The sequence below is a fragment of the Malurus melanocephalus genome, unplaced genomic scaffold, assembly GCF_030028575.1.
Source record: "Malurus melanocephalus ecotype Western Australia unplaced genomic scaffold, MMel_1.1 scaffold_211, whole genome shotgun sequence".
In the NCBI taxonomy this organism is placed as follows: Eukaryota; Metazoa; Chordata; class Aves; order Passeriformes; family Maluridae; genus Malurus; species Malurus melanocephalus.
Window position 1 is genome coordinate 155,630 of NW_026623443.1, and position 19,418 is coordinate 175,047.

Genomic DNA, 19,418 nt, shown 5'->3' on the forward strand with positions numbered 1-19,418 from the left:
CAGTGGTTGTTATCCYTGTAAGTTGGAGCATACTTTAACCACTTCCATAATGAAGGGCTCCTAGAGCAACTGACATTGTGGCTTTATTTTTTTTTTTTAAGAATTAACACTTTTACAGCCTCCCAGTTAACTTCTGCCAGTCCTTGTGATTATTTCTTTACATGATTGTTATGTGACACAACAGAACAGCTTGTAGTACCACTTRCCTGTGGGGAAATAAATAACATAAYAGTTAATTCAGTTATTTTCTCCAGACAAAACAACTGTAGGATTTTTCTTGCATGTATAAGGCCTAGATTAATTTGCCCAGCTAGTAAGACTGTGCATCCCAGAGTTTGCACAGCTAACCATCATCTCTGAAGGCCCGGAAATGCAGGTAATTCTGTACATGTTTTTAAGCAAGAAACTGTGGTTAACAGCAGCCTTTTATGACCTCTTGCATCTGCACAGTGCAAAAAAAGTCCTTGCAGAAACAAGTCTCAAAARGCAATTAAAAGCTTTTGATCTTTAAAAGTAAATGTTCTGATTCTGTGATTGGGGAACTTAATTGTGGTAGKTAAGTTTTTTATTGACATGCGTTATCATGTGAAGAAATTTAGACCTATCCCCTCCCAATTGTTAGAAAAACAGTTAAATACCCATAGTGCTTCTTGTTAAACAGATGGGTTTTTTTATCACTTCTGTTGCAGTTTGTTATTCCTTTAAATTTGATGCTGAATGAATCAGACTCAGTCTTGTTGCTGTCACGTTTCATGCATGATCTCAGTATTTTCCAGGCAGAATGTCAGCTTGGCCTGTGTYTTGGGAAATTGGGATAGTGTGATGGATCACATGAGCTTATTATCTCCTTGTTTACCCTTACTCCCCATTTAATTTCTCTTAGGTAYAGTTGTTGGATACAAGAACTGATGGCAAGTAATTACAAGCAAAGTGTATTGCTAAATGGAAGACAGGAATAATGAAATCTAAATTGTGTACCAAGATCTTTTGTAGGTCTTCTGCATTATTGTGCATAAATCCTTTAGTCTTTCATTTTTGTGAAGACAAAAATAGTATTTTCTTTAGGGTGGTGTAACTAGCAGCATGCCATAAAATCATGGAACACGCTGAGCTGGAAGTGACCCAYCAGGAGGATCAAGTTCAACTCCTGGTCCTGCACAAGACACCCCACCATGTGCCYGAGAGCATTGTCCAAACACTTCTTGAACTCTGTTAGGCTTGGTCTTGTGTCCACTTCCTTGGAGAGCCTGATCCAGTGCCCAGACACTCTGTGGGTGAAGGATCTCTTTCCGATATCCACCTAAGCCTCTTGACACAACTTCAGGCCATTCCTTCGASTCCTGTCACTGGTCATCACAGATAAGAGATCAGTGTCTACTCTTCTTTCCCTCACAAGGAAGTTGTAGACTGTGATGAGGTCTCCCCTCAGTCTCCTCCAGGCTGAACAGACCAAGTGACCTCAGCTGCTCCTCATAAGGCTTCCCCTCCACATCCTTCACCACCCTTGAGGCCCTCGTTTGGACACTCTCCTATGGCTTTATATCTTTTTTTAAATTGTGGTGCCCAAAACTCCCTCAGGACTTGAGGTGAGGCTGCCCCAGGTCAGAGCAGAGCGGGACAATCCCCTCCCTTGCCCAGCTGGCGATGCTGTGCCTGATGCACCCCAGGACAAGCTTGGCCCCCCTGGCTGCCAGGACACTGCTGACTGTTCAACTTGCCATCAGCCAGGATCCCCAGGTTCCTTTACATAGCACTGCTCCAGGCTTTCATTCCCTAATCTACACAGGCAACCAGAATTGCCCCATCCCAAGTGCAGAATCCAGCACTTGACCYTGTTAAACTTCATATGGTTGGTATCCTTTAAAGGTATTAAAAATAAGATGTTTCTGTCTTTGCTGCTTCTTTAAGAAAGCAAGGTGAGTAGCTTTAGTTTGAATAAGAACAGCATAGTATAATCTCCATTTGACCTTCTTGCTGGGGAATGCTTCTCTTTTGAGGTGCAACCAGTTCAGTTATCCAAAATAATTCCTTCCATCTCTTCTCTCCTCTGTTTCCTTTTTTTTTTGTTTAAACCTGTACTAGTTTGGAGCGTGTTAGCTCTGCACTGTTAATGGCCCATAGCCTGTTTCCCTTCCACCACGCTAAGTGTGCCAAGAGCCTACAGACCTGAGAGATGTATTTCTGGTGTGTACTSAAGCAGCTGCACTGCTGCTGAGACGAGCAAATGTGGAAGCTTTAGTGAAATGCCCAGTCCCCCAAATATAGAATCCAGCCATGAAGGCTGCAAGATTAAAATGAGCCTGTTCACTTCAGCTTGTTTCCTGCATGTGTTGTTGCAAGGAAAAAGCAAATGGTTGTTTATTAGGGAATGGTTTAGGAGATTATATTTAATTAAGGTGCTTGCATGGCTAACTGCTGAATTGCAGCCACCCACTACAGAGAATGTGCCAGTTGCTTCAACTAACACTGTAAGATATTTAGAAGATACTCTGTTCTTTGCATGTATTATTTATGGTGGGACTATGATGTTTTAATTGATCTCCAGTTCAACAAAGGCAACTTTTGCAGTGAGGAATTAATGGGTGAATGATGGGCATTGGGTAGTAGTCATTGTTCCTCGCCACAGTAGTTTTTCTGTCTAAATTAAAAGAAGCTATCCATTTTAGTGCTCTGAGAGGGTTTTCTCATTGTCTTTGACTTGCCTCAGTAAAATTTAGTGTTTAATTTGAAGTTACCATAGGAGTTTCTGATCTTTTGGCTGGGACTGATCCATTTTAAATCTTGAAAYTGCCAGATACCAAATGTACCTCACCTTATGGATCACAGTTGGAAAACTGAAGGAGGGTAAGTTGAACCTGATCAGCGAGCATTTCCTTGAAYAATCACTAATTTACCTGCTGCTTCAATGAAGAAACTTTTTTGAGCTCTTGTATTGCAGTGGGACTGTCAATCTACCTTTACAAATAACCCTCATAACTTCTAATATAGCATAAGCAATGCAATCATCAGGCAGTTTAAATGAGGATAGGGGAGGATAGGGATTAAAACTGTTCGAGGGGATTTAAGTTGTCAGATAATCAGTGGCAGGTGTCCTTTACTTGTGGCACATGGCTTAGGTGTTGTCAAAGGTTTCACTGCAGAGCAAGAGAGAGCTTGTCTTATTCTTCACTTCCTAAAGCCAGCCTGAATGTGCACYGGCATGCTTTTCTTCTGTTCTGGCAAGGACCTTTGCAGCAGTGCATAGGAAAACAAATCAAACTGAAGACTGGCATTTATGGCGATTTACATGATACACTTATGAACATTCAGCTGCAAACAACTTTTTTTTTTTTAATACCAGAAGTGTTTATTTGAGCAATGGGAAGTTAACTTCATCCTTGTTGTTATATTTTCCTTACCTTTTTAGTGCTGTTAATGGGCAATCTTTTTACACCCTAWGTGTAATTCAGTATGGGCATCTTCCTATTAAAAAAGAGTGCCTTGTTTTCATTTCAACAAGGGGTGAAGTGTAATAAAGAGGTTGAGGAAGTTTATTCCACGGTCTCTCTGGGTGACTGTGGGAGTGTTAACTTTGATGTTCTCCCATAAGCCCAAATAGTCTCTGCCTTCTATTTCAGTGCRGTGAGTGTTAAAGCAAGTCTCTCTTAATGTCCCTGGTGTTATCTCGCTGACAATGTACCTCTATTGCCAGTGAAGTGGTGCATGCACGTGTTAAACTGGAGTTTGTAGGCAATGTTAAACTGAAGTTTCTTCATGGTCAGCTTTTTAATTCTTCTTATGAGTGCATCACCTGTATTAGTAGATATTAGATCTCTCTGAAGTAGATTTGGAGTGAGTCACATGCTTCATGTCAACATAAAGAAGTATGAAAAGAAACATCTGACCTGAGGGGCTAAATTTAGAGAACTGGACCTGAGTGTAAGTGTTTGGAAGCAGTTTTGTGCTCTTTGAGGAATTAAAAATTGTAATAACCTACCAGTCACTTGACTCTGCTTATTTGCAGTCCTAAGATGTCAGAGGAAGATCAAAAGGTGTTTGTTCAAGTCTGCTAATATTGCTTGCTTTTCTTTAGTTGTGATGATTTTGCTGGTGATCAAATATTGGCAGGTATGGAAGGTATGTCTTTTGGATGCCGTCTTGCTGTAAATTCTAGCTGCTGACTCGCTCCGGTTTCTCTCCTTTTTTTTTCAYAACATGTTGCAGATTTCAGTAGAGTTAAAACAGATTTCTGACRTGCTTAAATCAAACCTGGTGTAGATTTACACCTGGCAAGGGTTTGAGCAAAAATTAAAAATTAGTATGGAGTATAATATGTGCATGGCGTGACAAGAAAGTATCATTAGTAACCCTTCAGCCTTGCAGCTACATACCAGCCTGATCAAAATAATTGTCTTCACATATGAAAAGCTTTAAGCAGCAATCCATTGAAAGTATCCAGTGAAGATCCCACATTTCCTACAAAAAATGTGCCAAAGGTTTGGCAGTGAAGAATTAATGCTTMATCCTTGGTGTAAGATCCTTTTTGCCAAGAGGCCGAAATTACTGGCATTGTTCATGAGGGCGTTGAACACATAAGTGTCTTCCTCATATCCTCCTTGGCCAGACTGATTGCCTGTTCTTCCTGATTAGAYTTTCTGATACAGGGCTGTGTTATCAGTAATTATCTGTTCTGTAATGTGCACAATTCTCTGGAGTGCTTTCAGGTAAAGGTGGTTTTGTGAAGCATATCCACGACTTGCTTTCTTAATACAGTGTGAAGTGCTTGCTTRGTATGACTTGTCCTTTGATTTATTTTTGCCTGATTCTTTTTCTGGGAATATTAGATATTTAGATACCAAGATTTTTGGAAGTGGCTGCTAAAACAGATTGATTTTCCTTACTCAGTCCCCTTCAGAGTGAAACATGAGTCCATTTTTTTTAATTCAGCCCAGATGGTATGCTGCTTAAAGTGAGCAATGTGTTGCAGTGAAAATGGACTACTTTCCCCTTCATTCCTTCCTCCTTTTCTTAACTGAACACATCCGTGTAGCTCCTATTTGGGTTGAATTCAAAATTAATCAAAGAGGCTGCAGGGTAAATATGTCATCTATTGGAACACCRGCTCTGCCAGATTGAAGGAGTTTCTGCCACTGCCAAGGAGCAGTGCAGCAAGTTGGATACACAAAATCTGACATCTTTATGGACCTTTTAGAAAAACGGACATGATGGTGTGGTTTGGTCCTTTCCATGTCTGTCTTGAGTGTGTCTGTAACACTGCTTCTCCTCGTGTGTGCAGAGTTCTGCGCTGGGCTGTGTGCTGAGTGGGCAGGAACATTCCTGAGGGCTGGGAGCTGAAGACCGCACTGAGGATTTCTTTGAGGGGTTTTTAAAATCCATTAGGAGAGACTTGCAAAGTGTGAGGGAAGCAGAGGGAGTAATACCATTTAAAACAGTTCCACATGTGCCATTGTTTTGAAAGTTTTTTAATCCACCAGTGGATTTTTTGGGCATGGAGTAATGCACGAAACAAGTTTCTAGATGCATTGGCTGTGACTCTCAAATTGCTGTCTGTAACATGCAACTCTCCTAGGAGATGATGAAGGTCATGTTTTAAGAGAAACATTGGTTGCTTTGAAACTGGRTTGAGTCAGAATTCCTGTGTTCCCAGTGCAGCAAAGCTTGGGTAGGGCTGTCCACRGGTATCTTGATCTGCCACTATCTTTTGTTTGTTCAGTGAGAAGGTTAATAATACATCCTTGCTGTRAAAGAATRTTGAGGATAAATTTATTGTATGACWAAGGAAATCCTACACAACTTACTGGATTAAAATGTATTTGATACCTATTCCTGGAATGTTGCTTCAAACTAATAGGGTAGAAGTATGGCATTTATTTAAAGGAGTTATTAAAAGAAGCAGGGACTTGGTAGTGCTTTTTGAGAGAAGTTGTTTCTTGTTAGCACATTTTGCTTTTTGAAAGTCTAAAAATTTCTGAAATTACTTAGTTTGGTCTAAATTTTTCAAAAAAGTGTGGAGATCATGGCTACAGCTTTTCAGGCAAGACAGTAGCAGTAGATCTGACAGGAACTGAGTTTTGTTTATTCTGCAGAGGAGGTGTTACCATGTTTGAAATGCATTCAGTTGTTACGTTTTGTCTTGGGAGCACCAGGGTGTTTCATGGGCAGAAGGCAGTTCTGTAGTTGGGGCAGGTAGCTGGGAGACTTGGTGTTGGTTCTTAGCTAGCAACTTGCCCAAGTCAAGAAGACTCACTTAAATATTCACAGAAGGACTTCATTTTGAGTAGGTGCCGCTTCCACGTGGAAGGGGAGCCGTTTTCATGAGAGCTACAGATACAAGGTTAGGTAAGAAGGTAGCAAAGAGCAATGGAGAGAGATGCCATGAGACTGGCACCTTTTTGATGTTGCCTAAATGTACCGCCTTAGTTGCTTAGGTTCTGAGAGAGCAAAAGCTGTGGCGATTTTTAGTTCTTTTGTCAAGCTCGAATAAGCTCTGGTTTATATCAGAGATKTATTCTTAGCCAGGACTTTTCAGTTTTGCAATGTCTGAGAACTTGTAAATTGTAATGAAGGTTATGAAAATCACCAGGAAAGTCTTCCAGCAGTACAATACTGATGTGAAGGCTGCTTTTGAGGGGGACTGTTGAAAAGGGAGTTAGATTCTACTATTGAAGCTCTTAGATGCTTTGTAACTATCTTGAGAAGAGGGTATATATTAACTACACCTTTACCTTGCAAAGAGTACTGAGGTATCTCTTTCCTGTCTTGATCTGGCAGTGGCATCCTGTATTTTGTATTGCTGTGGTAGATTTTCTCCAGTTGCAGGCAGAGGTGCTGTTCGTGCACTGGGARTGGTTTGCTAATAAGAAGTTGCATAAATGCTGACAGCTTCACCCTGCAGCACTTTGAGTGTGGAGATTTTCATTTGGTCATTACTTACCAGCTACATGTCAGTTATACAAAGACTGAGCTGAATGTGTTCAGTTACTGTTGTAAGAGGGAAAAATGCCATAAACAGCAACAAAGCTATTGCTGGGTGGTCCCAGAAGTGCAGAATTTCGTGATGCTGTGAGGTTAAATTAGCCTGAGGGTGCTTATTGACAGCACCTTACCTGTTCACTGTTTCATRGCAGGAGTAGTCATGGACAGACTGTTGCCATTGCTGATGTAAATTTAGGGACTCAGGCGTGAGGCAGAGTTGGGTGTAGCATTTCCCCAGGACCTGCTGAGAGCAGTGAGGACCCTGCCTGGCTGGGCTGGAACTAAGATTGTTGCAGTGTGCTGTAGCCTGTAACAGCGTAGAGAGCAAACCTGCTGTTATCCCGTGGGGAGAACAGTGATGCTGGGAATGAAACTGAAGTTTGAAKGATGCCGGTGAAAGATGTCAAACTGTCAGCTGCACCCCTGGGCATGCTTTTTGGTGGCTGTCATTTTCTTTAAGGTGCCACAGCAGGAGAGTTACAGGTAGCTCTCGGTTTGTGGACAGTGGCTCAGATTGCCCCCCTGCCTCAGAAGACCTTATTTCCACATTTTTTTCTGTACTATATTGTCTTTTAACAGCACAGGGCAAATTTCCATTAAGGCATCTGCTGTGTGCTGGCAGATTTTTGAAACATCCYCAGGAAAGTCAGCCRTTTGCAAGAAATAACATTTGARAGGAAATACATTGTTTGAGTCAAAKRGACTGCCTCCCTGAAGCTTTCCTTTCGTGTCTTTTGAAACAGTGATGTGAAACTTAGCAGTTTTGCCTGTGTCATGTATGGAGCATTTTGATACGTTGTGGGGGAGGAAGGGAACCATCTACATTTGGCTGATTCAGAAGTTTCTGAAAAGCCTYATGCACCAGTCATGCTATACAGCTTATTATTTTTGTAGATGTGTTTTCTAAAGATGCATGTACTAATTAGATTCCTCCCTGAATGGAGGAATGAGCTAGGAAAGAGGTCTTACCTGAAACTTCTTGTCCTGGCAGTTGTGATCTGCTCTGTGCCCTGTGCAACACTTAAGAGTGGGGCACTCACCATGTGSTGTTCTTAATGTTTTTCATTGCCCTTGGTGTTCAGGCCTTCTTGGGAGAGGAAGGAGTTGAACTCCAAGAGCAACAGGAAACGAGACGGTGTAGGGATGGTCAGTGGAGGGAACCAACTGCAGCTCTGCCATTCCTCCAGAGTTCCAAAAATAATGTGGTTATCTTCAAAATAGAGAAATGATAGGTAAACGGTTAAGCTTTGTAAACTCTGAAGATACGCAGGTTGGCAGGGGGGACATTTTTTGTGACACCTACATCCTTACCTGTGAAGGTTTGTATTTTTGGGGATTTTGCCTACTCAAGGGCATGTTGCCTGGGACTAGTCCGGAGTGTGACAGGAAGACAAGGGGAAGAATATTATTTTTCTCACTCTCTGCCTTGTCTTGCAGCTTTCCCCCAGCTCTGTKACAGGTCATGCCATTTGGATGCTTATTAAAGGCATTGAGTGTCATTATCTTTCCATCACTGAAGTTCGTGCTTCTGTGATATCTGCTTTCCAAAAAACAATGCACAAAGTGAGAAAAATGGTAGATTAAAACGACTGACTAGCACTGTGTTTAACCTTGAAGGCAAATCTCTAGGTTTCTTTCTCTCTCTGTGCTCTTGATCTCCARTCTCCTGCTGCTGCGCTCTTTCCACTTGGCAGACTCTCATTGTGCCAGCTAGCCTGTGGACAGATATATGCCAGGGGACTGTATTAGCAGAAAGAAGCTCAATTCTAACCTTGATCAGCAGCACTATGTTTAAAACTTAATTGAATACCTAGTATGAATTAGTGTGTTATCTTGTGCGTAGCCTTTGGCTTACAACAGCAACAAGGTATTCTGCAAACTAAGTACTAATCTGACGAAAGCATGGGAGGGTAGAGCTGAGTGCATGTAGCCTCATCTGTTTCAATTCTGTTTAGGCTGACCCTGTGAAAAAGAGAGAAATTTTTTTTAAGCAAACATTGCTTTGACCTGAGTATACGTAGAGGCTGCATGTACCTAGAAAGAAAATAGCAAGAGGAAATCTGCAAAATGGAATGTGAGAATGGAGAAGAGATAAAATGAGAATGTAGGAAAAAGGAAGTGCTACCAATTACCATAGTCGGGATGCTGATAGGATAATGACAAAATAACCAGGGTCAGGATCTATTTGTTTCATCTTTATTCAATCACTGATAAACAGCTTGCTCAGTGACAGCCTTTGCTCCCTTTGTTAATAGATCCTCAATAAACTTACCTCTCTTTCATTTGTCGCAGACAGTCAACTGTTGCCTGGGAATAACTTCACGAATGAATGCAACATTCCTGGAAACTTCATGTGCAGTAATGGACGCTGTATCCCAGGGACCTGGCAGTGTGATGGGCTGCCGGACTGCTTTGATGACAGTGATGAGAAGGAATGCCGTAAGTGACCATTGCTGTGACCTTACCATGCTTTGTAGCACAGGGCTTGGCTCACTAGTGTTGCTGCTATGTTTTGTAGTATGTGTTAGGGAAGAACAAAGCTGCTGCCACTTCCCTAATTTAGATCTTGTTGGAAAGAACACACAGGCTTTATTGTTTCAGGTCTTTAATGTTCTTCAATATCCAGTTTTAATACAGCCCTTGGGGTTGTACTTGAACAGAGGGATAAATTGAGATGGACTTGACTTAAAATTCTTCCAGTCTAASAGTGATGCTCTGTGATTTTTAGGGATCCTGCAGGTACTGCTTCAGCCCTCTGGTCTAGCGCTAGAAGTTGACATTCACTACCATCAAATCTTTCATTTCAAAATTGTTGACTCTATCCTGTTATTTTTGTTCTCTCCTATCAAAATGTAATTCACAACTCTGATTAAAATTCGTGACTCTAATGATAACTTTCTAAAAAATAGGCTAAATTAATTTGCTAATTGCTGTTTTTAAGTTTTAATCCTTCATATGAAACTTCTAGTTTCCAGAGAGCTAAAAAAGTCTGATTTGGTTCTCCTCTGTGATTTCATCTTTTTCTTAGCATGAGGATTTAGTTATTGTTACTCAGCCATTAATTAGCATGAAACTTTCTAGCCTATATGGTGGTTTCTTTACCTGTGTACTTCACAGAGGTTTTCATTACACTTAAACTGAACTTAYAAGAAGCTTACCTTTCCCAGGACATTTCCAAAACAACATTAGCTTTGCTTATGGGGCAGAAGGAAGAAAAGAATAGCTTCTTTCAAGTTACCTGACTAGAAATACCATGTGTTATTAAATGCTCTTGCTTTTTTAGTTTGGTTTCTTGTCTTTAACCCCAGTAATCCATCCCTTTTAAATAATGGGGCTTTAATAACAGTGCTGTGTAAATCTCCATATATAGTTCTGCTTTAAACCAGTGAGGTTTGCTTACTTTCTAAAGAATTAAAACTATCTGTATGAAATAGCTCGTGCTTTGCAGTCTTTATAACACATGAGGCTTGTGTTGCAACGTTTCAGACAGGTAAATTTAATTTTTTCCTACTTAAATATTATCATTTAAGGATAGGCCTGTTATAAGGATTGATCAGTGTTATGCATATCTGTTTAAACCCTAGCAGAAATTATATTGTTTGGACTTTTGCAAGAATAAAAATATCTAARATTCAATCTGTACCTTTCAGTGAGATGTTCCTGATGACAACAATTGTATGACTCAGGTTCCTCATCACTTGGCTCCTGAAYAGACTGCTGGCATGACTTTTGGTGTGCTGTTTCAACTTCTTAAAACAAGCTGAATGATGGTACTTCATTTTATTTATAGGATACACACTAGGGGTTTCTGTGTCTCTAAGAATGTTGTCATCATCTGCCTTGCATAAATTTTGTTTCACTTGATAGAATTAGATTATGTTTATGAAGATTTTCTTAACGAACTCTGGACTCAGTGTTTACCCAGGAATCAGTAACAGGAAAATATGCTTTGTTACTCTCTGTTCAAAAATTTCCTTACCAAAATCAGTTTGGTCTGTTGAATTACAGACAGTAATAAACATAGTAACTGACAATAAAATATAAATAGCTGTAAAATGGCAGTTCATAAAAGCTGTTCTTGTCACCACAGACTCAAATAAACCTCAGTGATGTAGGCTATGCTGCAACTATGAATTTTAAGTTGCTGCAGAACTGTCCTTCCTGGGGTTTTTTTCAGCTACTTTTATCCAGCTTAATTGGCTGACAGTTTCCTGGATGAACATCCTTTTGATCCTACACAAATTGATGGAGATAATTAGACTGTTCTTTCCTCTTGCCATACATCTATCCGCTATCAGATCACCTTCACAAATATAAAATTAGCATAGAAAAGAGAATTGCAGGAAGAATAATCGATTTGAATCCTATACTGTCCTTTTGTTAACAGGTCACATAAGGCAAAACAGAATGGAGATAGTGCTCATTTGAATCTCCAATGTTGTAGTGTTACCAACCAGTCTTTTACACTGTAAAGTAATCAAAAGTTGGATGGGCTTATACAGACCAAATCTGGTGTTAGATTTGTTCCCAGGTCAGAGATAAGGCATTGAAAAGCAGCTCTATAGGTACAAAATTTTTTTAAAAATCATTTTAGGCTAAGCTTTGCTACCTTCCTTCTATCAGAACAGGTCTCTACTTCCTAAAACTTACCTTGCAGCAAAATTAGAGTGCTTTGTTTTGTGCTGTGATTTTGCTTTGCAGTAGCTGAGCTGTTGATGGTGAACACAAAGCCATAGGAGTTGCATTAGCAACATGGGATGACTGAGTTCCTGGTGTGTTACTACTCACAGCTATACTTTAAATTGCTTTGTCAGTGATTCCTCACCAAGTAACTATTTCACATTGAAAAGTGCTAACCTTGCTTAAAAATGTCTGTGTGTGAGTAGGAGCTTGGTTMCAGGGTTCATCTGTTGTGAAGATGAGTGTGCTGTGTTTTGGCATGCCCATGAGGAAGTAGCCATGGACACGTGGTTATGTGGAAAGTCCTTCTTTTTTGGTTTTTCTTACGCTTGAATGTGGAKGACCAACAATATTTTATCAATTCCACTGCTGTAGCATCTCATCCTGTCTGTCCCCCTTTAAACGGGAAAAATTTGAGCTCAGGTTTGGTTCTCATTTTTTGTGGTCAGCAAGTGGAAAAGTGATAATCTGGGTATGAGGAGGAAATAAGATACAAAACAATTATCTGCACATTGTCCATTCATATCTTACCTCTTCTTTCTCTTTCTTTTGTCCCTTTTCTATCTCCTCTTCCGCAGGACCATCTCTATGGTCATGTTAACCATGTCACTTTGCTTTGTGGCCTTTCATCTCCCACACTTGCCAGAACCCACATATCATCTGTCATCTTTTGTGCTTCCTCTGTGCCCTTACCTGTGACCTGAACACTTCCTGTACCAGCTGTCTTACACTGTTTAGTGCACAGAACATTTCTCATACTCTTGTCTTCTGTCATGGGGATGTGATGACTGAAAAATGTTACCTGGTTTTATCTGGGGAGGGGGATTGAGGGAATAAGCTGAGACAGTGACTTCTCATAGTTGTAAACAAGAATTACTTCTTGAAGAACAACCTCTCTTTTTCCTCCAAGCCACTAATAGAGCTTGAAAAAGATTAATTTACCATATCGATGTGAATGTTTTCTGAGTTCTTCCAGTTGTCTGTAATTTGAGTAATCTGTTATCATCGGTGTATCTCCCAATGGAGAACTGTGTTGTAGTTCATCTCCCTGTCTTCTGGTTCTCGTCAGCTGGATTGTTCCTCAGCCTGTGTAGTCCAGTATTTGTCATGCACGTTTCTTTGAAGGGTTGCTACTGCTATTGCTTTTCACCTCTGTAGATGATTGATAAAGGAGGCTGAGGCTCTTCTTAACAAATGCAGAATCTTTACCAACGAGCTTTTCTGTGAAGCTTGGAGGGATTGATTGCATGGATCCTAAATCCTCCTCTGGTTGCATATCAAGMATTATAGATAACCTGGGGTTAGTGCTTGCTCTGGTCAGGTTGGGAGCTGCRTGCTGTCAGTACTTTTTGTTATCAGGTATGGAAGATCCAGACTTTTCCATTATAGAGAACCTGAATGGAAAGAGCATAGGAATGTGTGCTTGCATGTTTCAAAACATTTTGAGGTAAATGGATTATCTCTAGTGTTGACTTTTATACCTACCTGCAGAACTATTCTTTTGGAGCCAAGACCTGCATCTCACTCTTGGAAGGATTCTCATCTTGAGATTTAAGAGTGCGCTAATATTCTTAGTTAAACTCATAATTTACTCTGTCATCTCTGTTTCCTCTTTCCTTTGCTCTTTGTACATCTTTGTATTAGATTATTACAGAGAGAACATTGTGAACACAGAATGGCTTTTGTCACTAATGAGCAGCAGCTAGTGGGGAGATGGCATGTGCTGCCTTTGTCAGCTAACGAGTAGCAGATGGTGGGGATTCAGAGCATGGCACATCATCCACGCTAAGTGCCTGGCATGACAGCAGCCAGAATTAGAGACATACCAAATACCCAGGAGTCTAGATTTTCCTTTGTCGCTCTTCTGAGAGATGCCAGATTTGTATGTTCAGCTATGAGCAAATAGTGGCACACAGTGAATCAGTGACTAGCTGTGTTAATCTAAGGGCTAAAGGGTGTAGACTGTGGGCTAGAAAAAAGTTCTATGCAAGGAGAGCCTTAGGGCAGTGTGTTCTCATGTTAAAAGCCTTTGTCTCATATGTTTCTGTTTCCAGTTGTCATTGTTGCTCGTTCAACACAAAAATAAAGTAAAGCAGGTTTCTGAGTCAATGCTGGAAGCTGTGACTGSGTTGTATAGATGCCTGAACAAGGGRGCATCATGCATGCTTGTAAGGATGTGCTGCCAACACRCTCCTGTGCTGGCTAGCAAGAGCAGGTCYGTAAGAACATCCRGAACTGTGGTAGTAAAAAGCTCATTTCATCACCAGCAATCCATCGTCATCAAACCTTGCTCTGATCGTCCTTCAGACAGAGCAAGTCTCCTCCATGGGGGAGAATGTCTTTATTAAATGAAGTGCTGCATGAAAATGGTCCATTAGAATTAGGATTCCCCAGACAGGTATTGAAGCCACYTGCCAAGCAGGCTTCCACTAAAGGTCAGTTTTGTCTCTTTGCCTGAGACACATGTGCTTGCAGGAAACCCAGTGCAACCAGAACTGAAGGTTTTTAATGTCTGCAGTCCTGGGTTGCACTCAGCATGATGTGGTGAGCAAGGCTTTACTGCAGTTTCGCAGCAACAAACTAAAACTCTCACAGTCCTGAATACKGTGGCTCATATTTGGGCAATCGGAGAATTCAGTTTAATCCAGGTGTCTAGCAGATCTGGTAARAGCATTTCTGGTTTTGTATCAGGGAATTGAAGCCCTTGTCACTGCTGTTGAAGTCCTGGTGACAAATACCCTAGGAATTCGTACGCCTGGTAGGCTGCATGTCATAGTGCAAGGATGAAGGCGTGAGGTGGGAATGTTTTCTGGTTATGGTTGTGACCATGCTTCTACTGCTCCTGCAAGCATTTTTAACTGGCTTGTCAGGTTAGCAGAGTAATATTTGAGATAGTTCTGTATTTATTTGTTCATTGCTGATATGTTGGCATATTAATCTGTGATTTTGTCTTGTGTGTCTCAACTGTGTTCTTGCTTTTACCCTGTAGAGTTGGAACAGTGTGTTTATATATAAGAAATATGACCTATTTTGTCACATTCCATTCTGTTTGTATCTTTTCTGTGTTGAATATGTTTGCAATTCCATTTAATCTATCTAAATACACCCAGGGTTTTTTATAACTGCTTTATAGTCTCAGAATATTTTATAAATCTGATGACATCTGGGTGTGGAGTGCTGGGGTGGGAGATGTGGCATGGCTAAGCCTGCATCATTCCAAGTATTTGTATCTGCACACTTGCTCAAAATCTTCTTTATCTCTGCACTGGTGGGGACTTAAAATGGATTAGCAGTATATTGTAATTTGAAATTGCAGTCCACAGTAACCATTTTTAAGCTTCCCCGAGGTTTACTGTACCTTATTTTCCTTACTTTTCCCATCTCCAGTATAAAGCTTTCTTGCAGCCAAGTGTTTACTGCTCCCTCTGGTGTTCGCTTGCAACAGGTGTTGGAGCTCCCCGTGCGGAGCAGCGCCGAGGCCGCGGCTTCGTAGCGATCACTTACACGGAGCCCTGGAGGAGAGACAAAGAGTCTTTATACAGGAACGCCAAAATGAAACCCACGCTCTGCAATTAGTAGCCCGGRTTTCTTAGATTATGTGAAGAATATGTTCTCGTGCTTTAAAACCTTTCATTTGGGAAACTGAAACTCTTGGAGAACAAAGGCAGGTTAACTCCGTTTTTTCAGGTGAATTTTGACTGACTTTTAATTGCATTCAGTTTCTACAAAAGAGGTWGTTTTTTAACAACTGCATGTATTCAGAGCTTCGCAGCATCTGTGGATTGGAAAGTATTTCAAAAAGAAAACATCCTGCTGAAACCCAAGACTGGTCTGAGGAAGTTGGTCTGTCATTGGAGAAGCTCTTGAGTGCAGGAACTCCTACACTGGCTGGCACAGGCTGCAGTAGGAAGGAGGTGGATTGAGTGGGGACTGCGACAGCTTCAAAGCCGTGTCATATGCCTTCTCAAATGAAGGCTGTCAGACTGCCTTGTCCTGCCCTCTTTGATGTAGGGTATATTTTGGGAGGCAGCCTTTAGATTTGTTGCTGTTTTCTGCTTTTAAAAAAACCCAAAGGTAAATCATGGAGTTTGCCCTCAATCAAGAGCATRCTTTGAGTCTGCTCTACAGGAAGCTCACAAGTTGATATACTAAGGTGCATAGTGTATCCATTCTTTTCTCTTTGTAGTCCCAAGATTATAATGGAGGCAGAGGTAAAATTTATTACTAAATGGTCAGTAATAATAACTCAAATCGTTCTGGTGACAGTCTGAATTTGGATGTGGGTCCTCAGCTTGTGTTACAGTTTGCTGTGAGAGCAGTCAAAATCATAACGCTGCTAAGAATAAGTAACCAGCTTTAGTAGCCACTTTAAAAGACAGACAAAAAAGCTCTTGTAGAGACAATGAGTTCTGCAATCTTTATAAGCTATTTAATGAGTGCTTATTATGATAGTACAGTTATTACAACTGAAGACATTTTGCTTGAATTTAACCACTCAGCAGGGTCAGTCTAATGAATGGCTTTCATGTACAGGAACAAAGGGCACAAAGTAACTCTGGCTCCTCTCCTTTTAAATACCAGGCTTTCAGTTCAACAAGCAGAGCTCAGTGCACTGAAGAATGAGATGCAGTGTTTTGTTAAAAAGAAATGTCTGCCCAATTCAGAAGGGATTGTCTAAACCAGTTGAGGATCTAGAAATACAGCAGTCGGCCAAGACCTGGGCAGGACTAATCCTACCCATCAGAAAAGGTTGCTGACCTTGAATTAATGTATCGGTAGCCCCAAAAAATTATTATTAAAGCATCAGTTAAAGTCTGCTGCAGACAAAGGATAATTCTATAGAAGATGAGGGGCAGGGTGATATTTTCAAGAGATGCTTTCTAATTTCTGGGGTTAAGATCCAGCATTGCATACCTGCAATGCATTTTTGGACTGCCTCATCCTGTGTAAAGGTGAAGGTATCTCAGCTGCTGCAGTCTGTAGSTGCTAGCCAGGTGCATTTTAGGTTTGAGAAGTTGCCATTGGTGGTGTCTGAAAAGTTGTATTCTGTCTGGTTAGTGAACAGCTTATGGTAGTGTGAACTAAATAGCTGTGAAGTGGTGTTGTTATCAAAGCTCACTACATTTTGGAGAAGGTAAGTATTCTTTAGTTGTTTATTTGCAAGTAAGTGATTTAGTGACCTGGCACTTTAAAAAAAAAATTGGTGGAAGGGGAGCTCCAGTATTGAAATCACTTTTTCACATCTGAGGATTTTGTAACAACCTTATGATTATACCCCAATTCAAAAGTATTAAAGCTAAGCTTGTAGTCATTAGTTCATTATATCTGCTTCTTTGGGAAGTGTGGAGTGGCTGTGATAAGGCTTACAGTATTTATCAGAGGCTTAGATAGATGCGAACTTTGGTCACTGTCTGTGTGTAGTTGTGGAGGTGATGACAAGCCTCTGCTGCAAATGGATGTGTCCCAAGACAGACGAATGGTTGATACAAATAACAGAGCTAGCTGTCAAATACTGATGGATTTGAAGTGCTCTGTGATCCTCTGTGAGCGTGAAGGAGGGTAATACGGGCACAACGAACAAGTTAAGGTATAAATATAAAATTAGTATGTTAAAATAACTAGTATAATTACAGCATCGTGAATACTTCATAGCTCTGAGTAGTGCTAAAATCTATGTGAAAGGTGGAAGTGTGAGGCCCGTGGCATTTTTTTGAGAGTATGATCTGGAAATTTGACTTTCCTTGTAAACAGGAAACCTGACAGTCAACCTTTGTGGTGCCCTGCCTTACACTACATCTCCATCTAGTGCATATTAAATGCTTACAGGGAAAACAAAGCTGTAAGGAATCACAGAATCTCAGTGTAAAAGAATTATTGGAATTGGAATTTTTCAAGATCATAGTCCAACACCCCTGCTCAAATAGGTTCACCTGGAACAAGTTGCATTGGATCATGTTCAGGTGGCTTTTTAATATCTGCAGAGAAGATCAATAACTTCTCTGAGCAGCACTAGCTCTGGAGAGAGTACTCCCAGCACAGCCTCATTAGCACAGGGTAGAGGGGCATTGGCTTTCTGCAAATTCTCGAGTACCTCTCCTGTTCTTCGTGATCTTTCACAGATGAGGAAGAATGGCTTAGCAATARCATCTCTCAGCACTTGTGGGTGCGGTCCTTTGGGACCCATGGATTTGTGGGTGTCAAATTTGCCTGATTGCTTACCTGTTCTTCCTCAACCAAGGGAAAGTCAGCTTTTCTCCAGACTTTCTCTCTTGCCTCTGGCCATGGTTTGGGATTTCCAAGGGCTGGCCTTAGCAGTAAAGACTGAAGCAAAGAAGGCATTTGGTATCTCTGTCTTCTCTGTCACCAGGGCACCCACCTTGTTGCCASATGGGTGGGCCCAAATTTTTCCTGGTCTTCCTTTTGCTACTGATGTACTTGAAGAAGCCCTTCTTGGTGTCTTAGACATCCATTGCCAGATTTAATTCTAAATRGACCTTAGCTTTCCTTGTTGCTTCCCTGCCTACTCTGACCATGTTCCTATGTTCCTCCCAAGTGGCTTGGCCCCTTTACCACATTCCATAATAATTCTTTTTGTTTGAGATTTGCCAGAAGTTCTTTGCCTATTCGTGCAGGTCTTCTGCCCCGTTACTTGATTTCTTATTCGTAGAGAGGCACCTGCCCTCCTTTGGYGCATCCCTATGAATAAGAAATCAAACAATCTTGAGGTTGGAAGAAGCCCTACTTGAGTATCAGCCAGCTCTCTTGGACCCTCCTACCTTCTAGGGCCATAACTCAGGATTTCTTCCTCCAGATTCCTTTGGCCTYGATGATGCCAAAGTTAGCTCTCATGTAGTCCAAGCTGTAATTGTAGTTACTGCCCAGCTTCCTCTGCTTGGGATCTTGAATTCCACCATCTCATGGTCACTGCATCAAGGCTGCCCCCACTCTTCACATCCCCAGCCAGTCCTTCCTTGTTTGTCAGCATGAGGTCTGGCAGCACAGCTTTCCTCCACCACCATGCATGAAAATGTTATCATCATGCTCTGCAGGGACCTCCTGGCTCATGTGTGCCCACACGAGTTGCTTTTCCAGCAGAGATCAAGGTGATGGAAGTTTCCCATGAGCACCGGAGTCTGTGACTCTGAGACTCTTCCCAGCTGATTGGGGAATTCCTCATTGACTTCCTCTTCMTGATGGGATGGCCTGTAGCAAACACCCACAGCTCTTGTTCTTCACCCAGCCYGAGGCAGAGCTCGATACATCCCAGTTGCTCTCTCTTGCTGGCCTATTTTTCTTAAGAGGACGTAGCCATCCATGGCGGCATTCCAGTCATGTGAGCTATCCCGCCATATCTCTGTAACTGCAGTGAGATTGTGCACACAGATCTCACATTCTGCCTGTTTTCCCCATGCTGTGACAATTAGTGTCCAGGCATTTCAGAGAGGTAATTATTCCTGCAGGTTTCCCTGGAGGATGGGGCGCAGGAGGATCCACCAAAGCCATAGACATCCTTGAGGTGGTTTTCCTTCTGKGTCTCATCTTGGAAGGCAGATAAGGAATATTTATTGTTGCTCTKGTTGGCCTGGCTTRTTCCYCAGCTGGAYGTGATRTAGWGAGCATTTCCACTTYGTACTCCACACCCTGAGTCCTTCAGTTTAAAGCCTGCTCACTGAGTTGGCCAGCCTTTGCCAAAAATCCCCTTGCCTCTTTTAGACAGATGGATCCCTTACAGCACTATAAATAGGGGATTCTTTTTTATACTG

At 41.4% G+C, this 19,418-nt stretch overlaps 1 protein-coding gene across 2 annotated transcripts in view; it reads left to right on the top strand.

The window, feature by feature from the left end:
• Positions 1-19,418, top strand: part of LDLRAD3 (low density lipoprotein receptor class A domain containing 3) — a 101,293-nt gene that overhangs the window by 25,138 nt on the left and 56,737 nt on the right. For both annotated transcript variants that reach the window (XM_057373957.1, XM_057373958.1), the window contains exon 2: positions 9,268-9,414. In XM_057373957.1, coding sequence (XP_057229940.1) covers positions 9,268-9,414 — 147 coding nt within the window. The remainder of the gene's footprint in view (positions 1-9,267; positions 9,415-19,418) is intronic.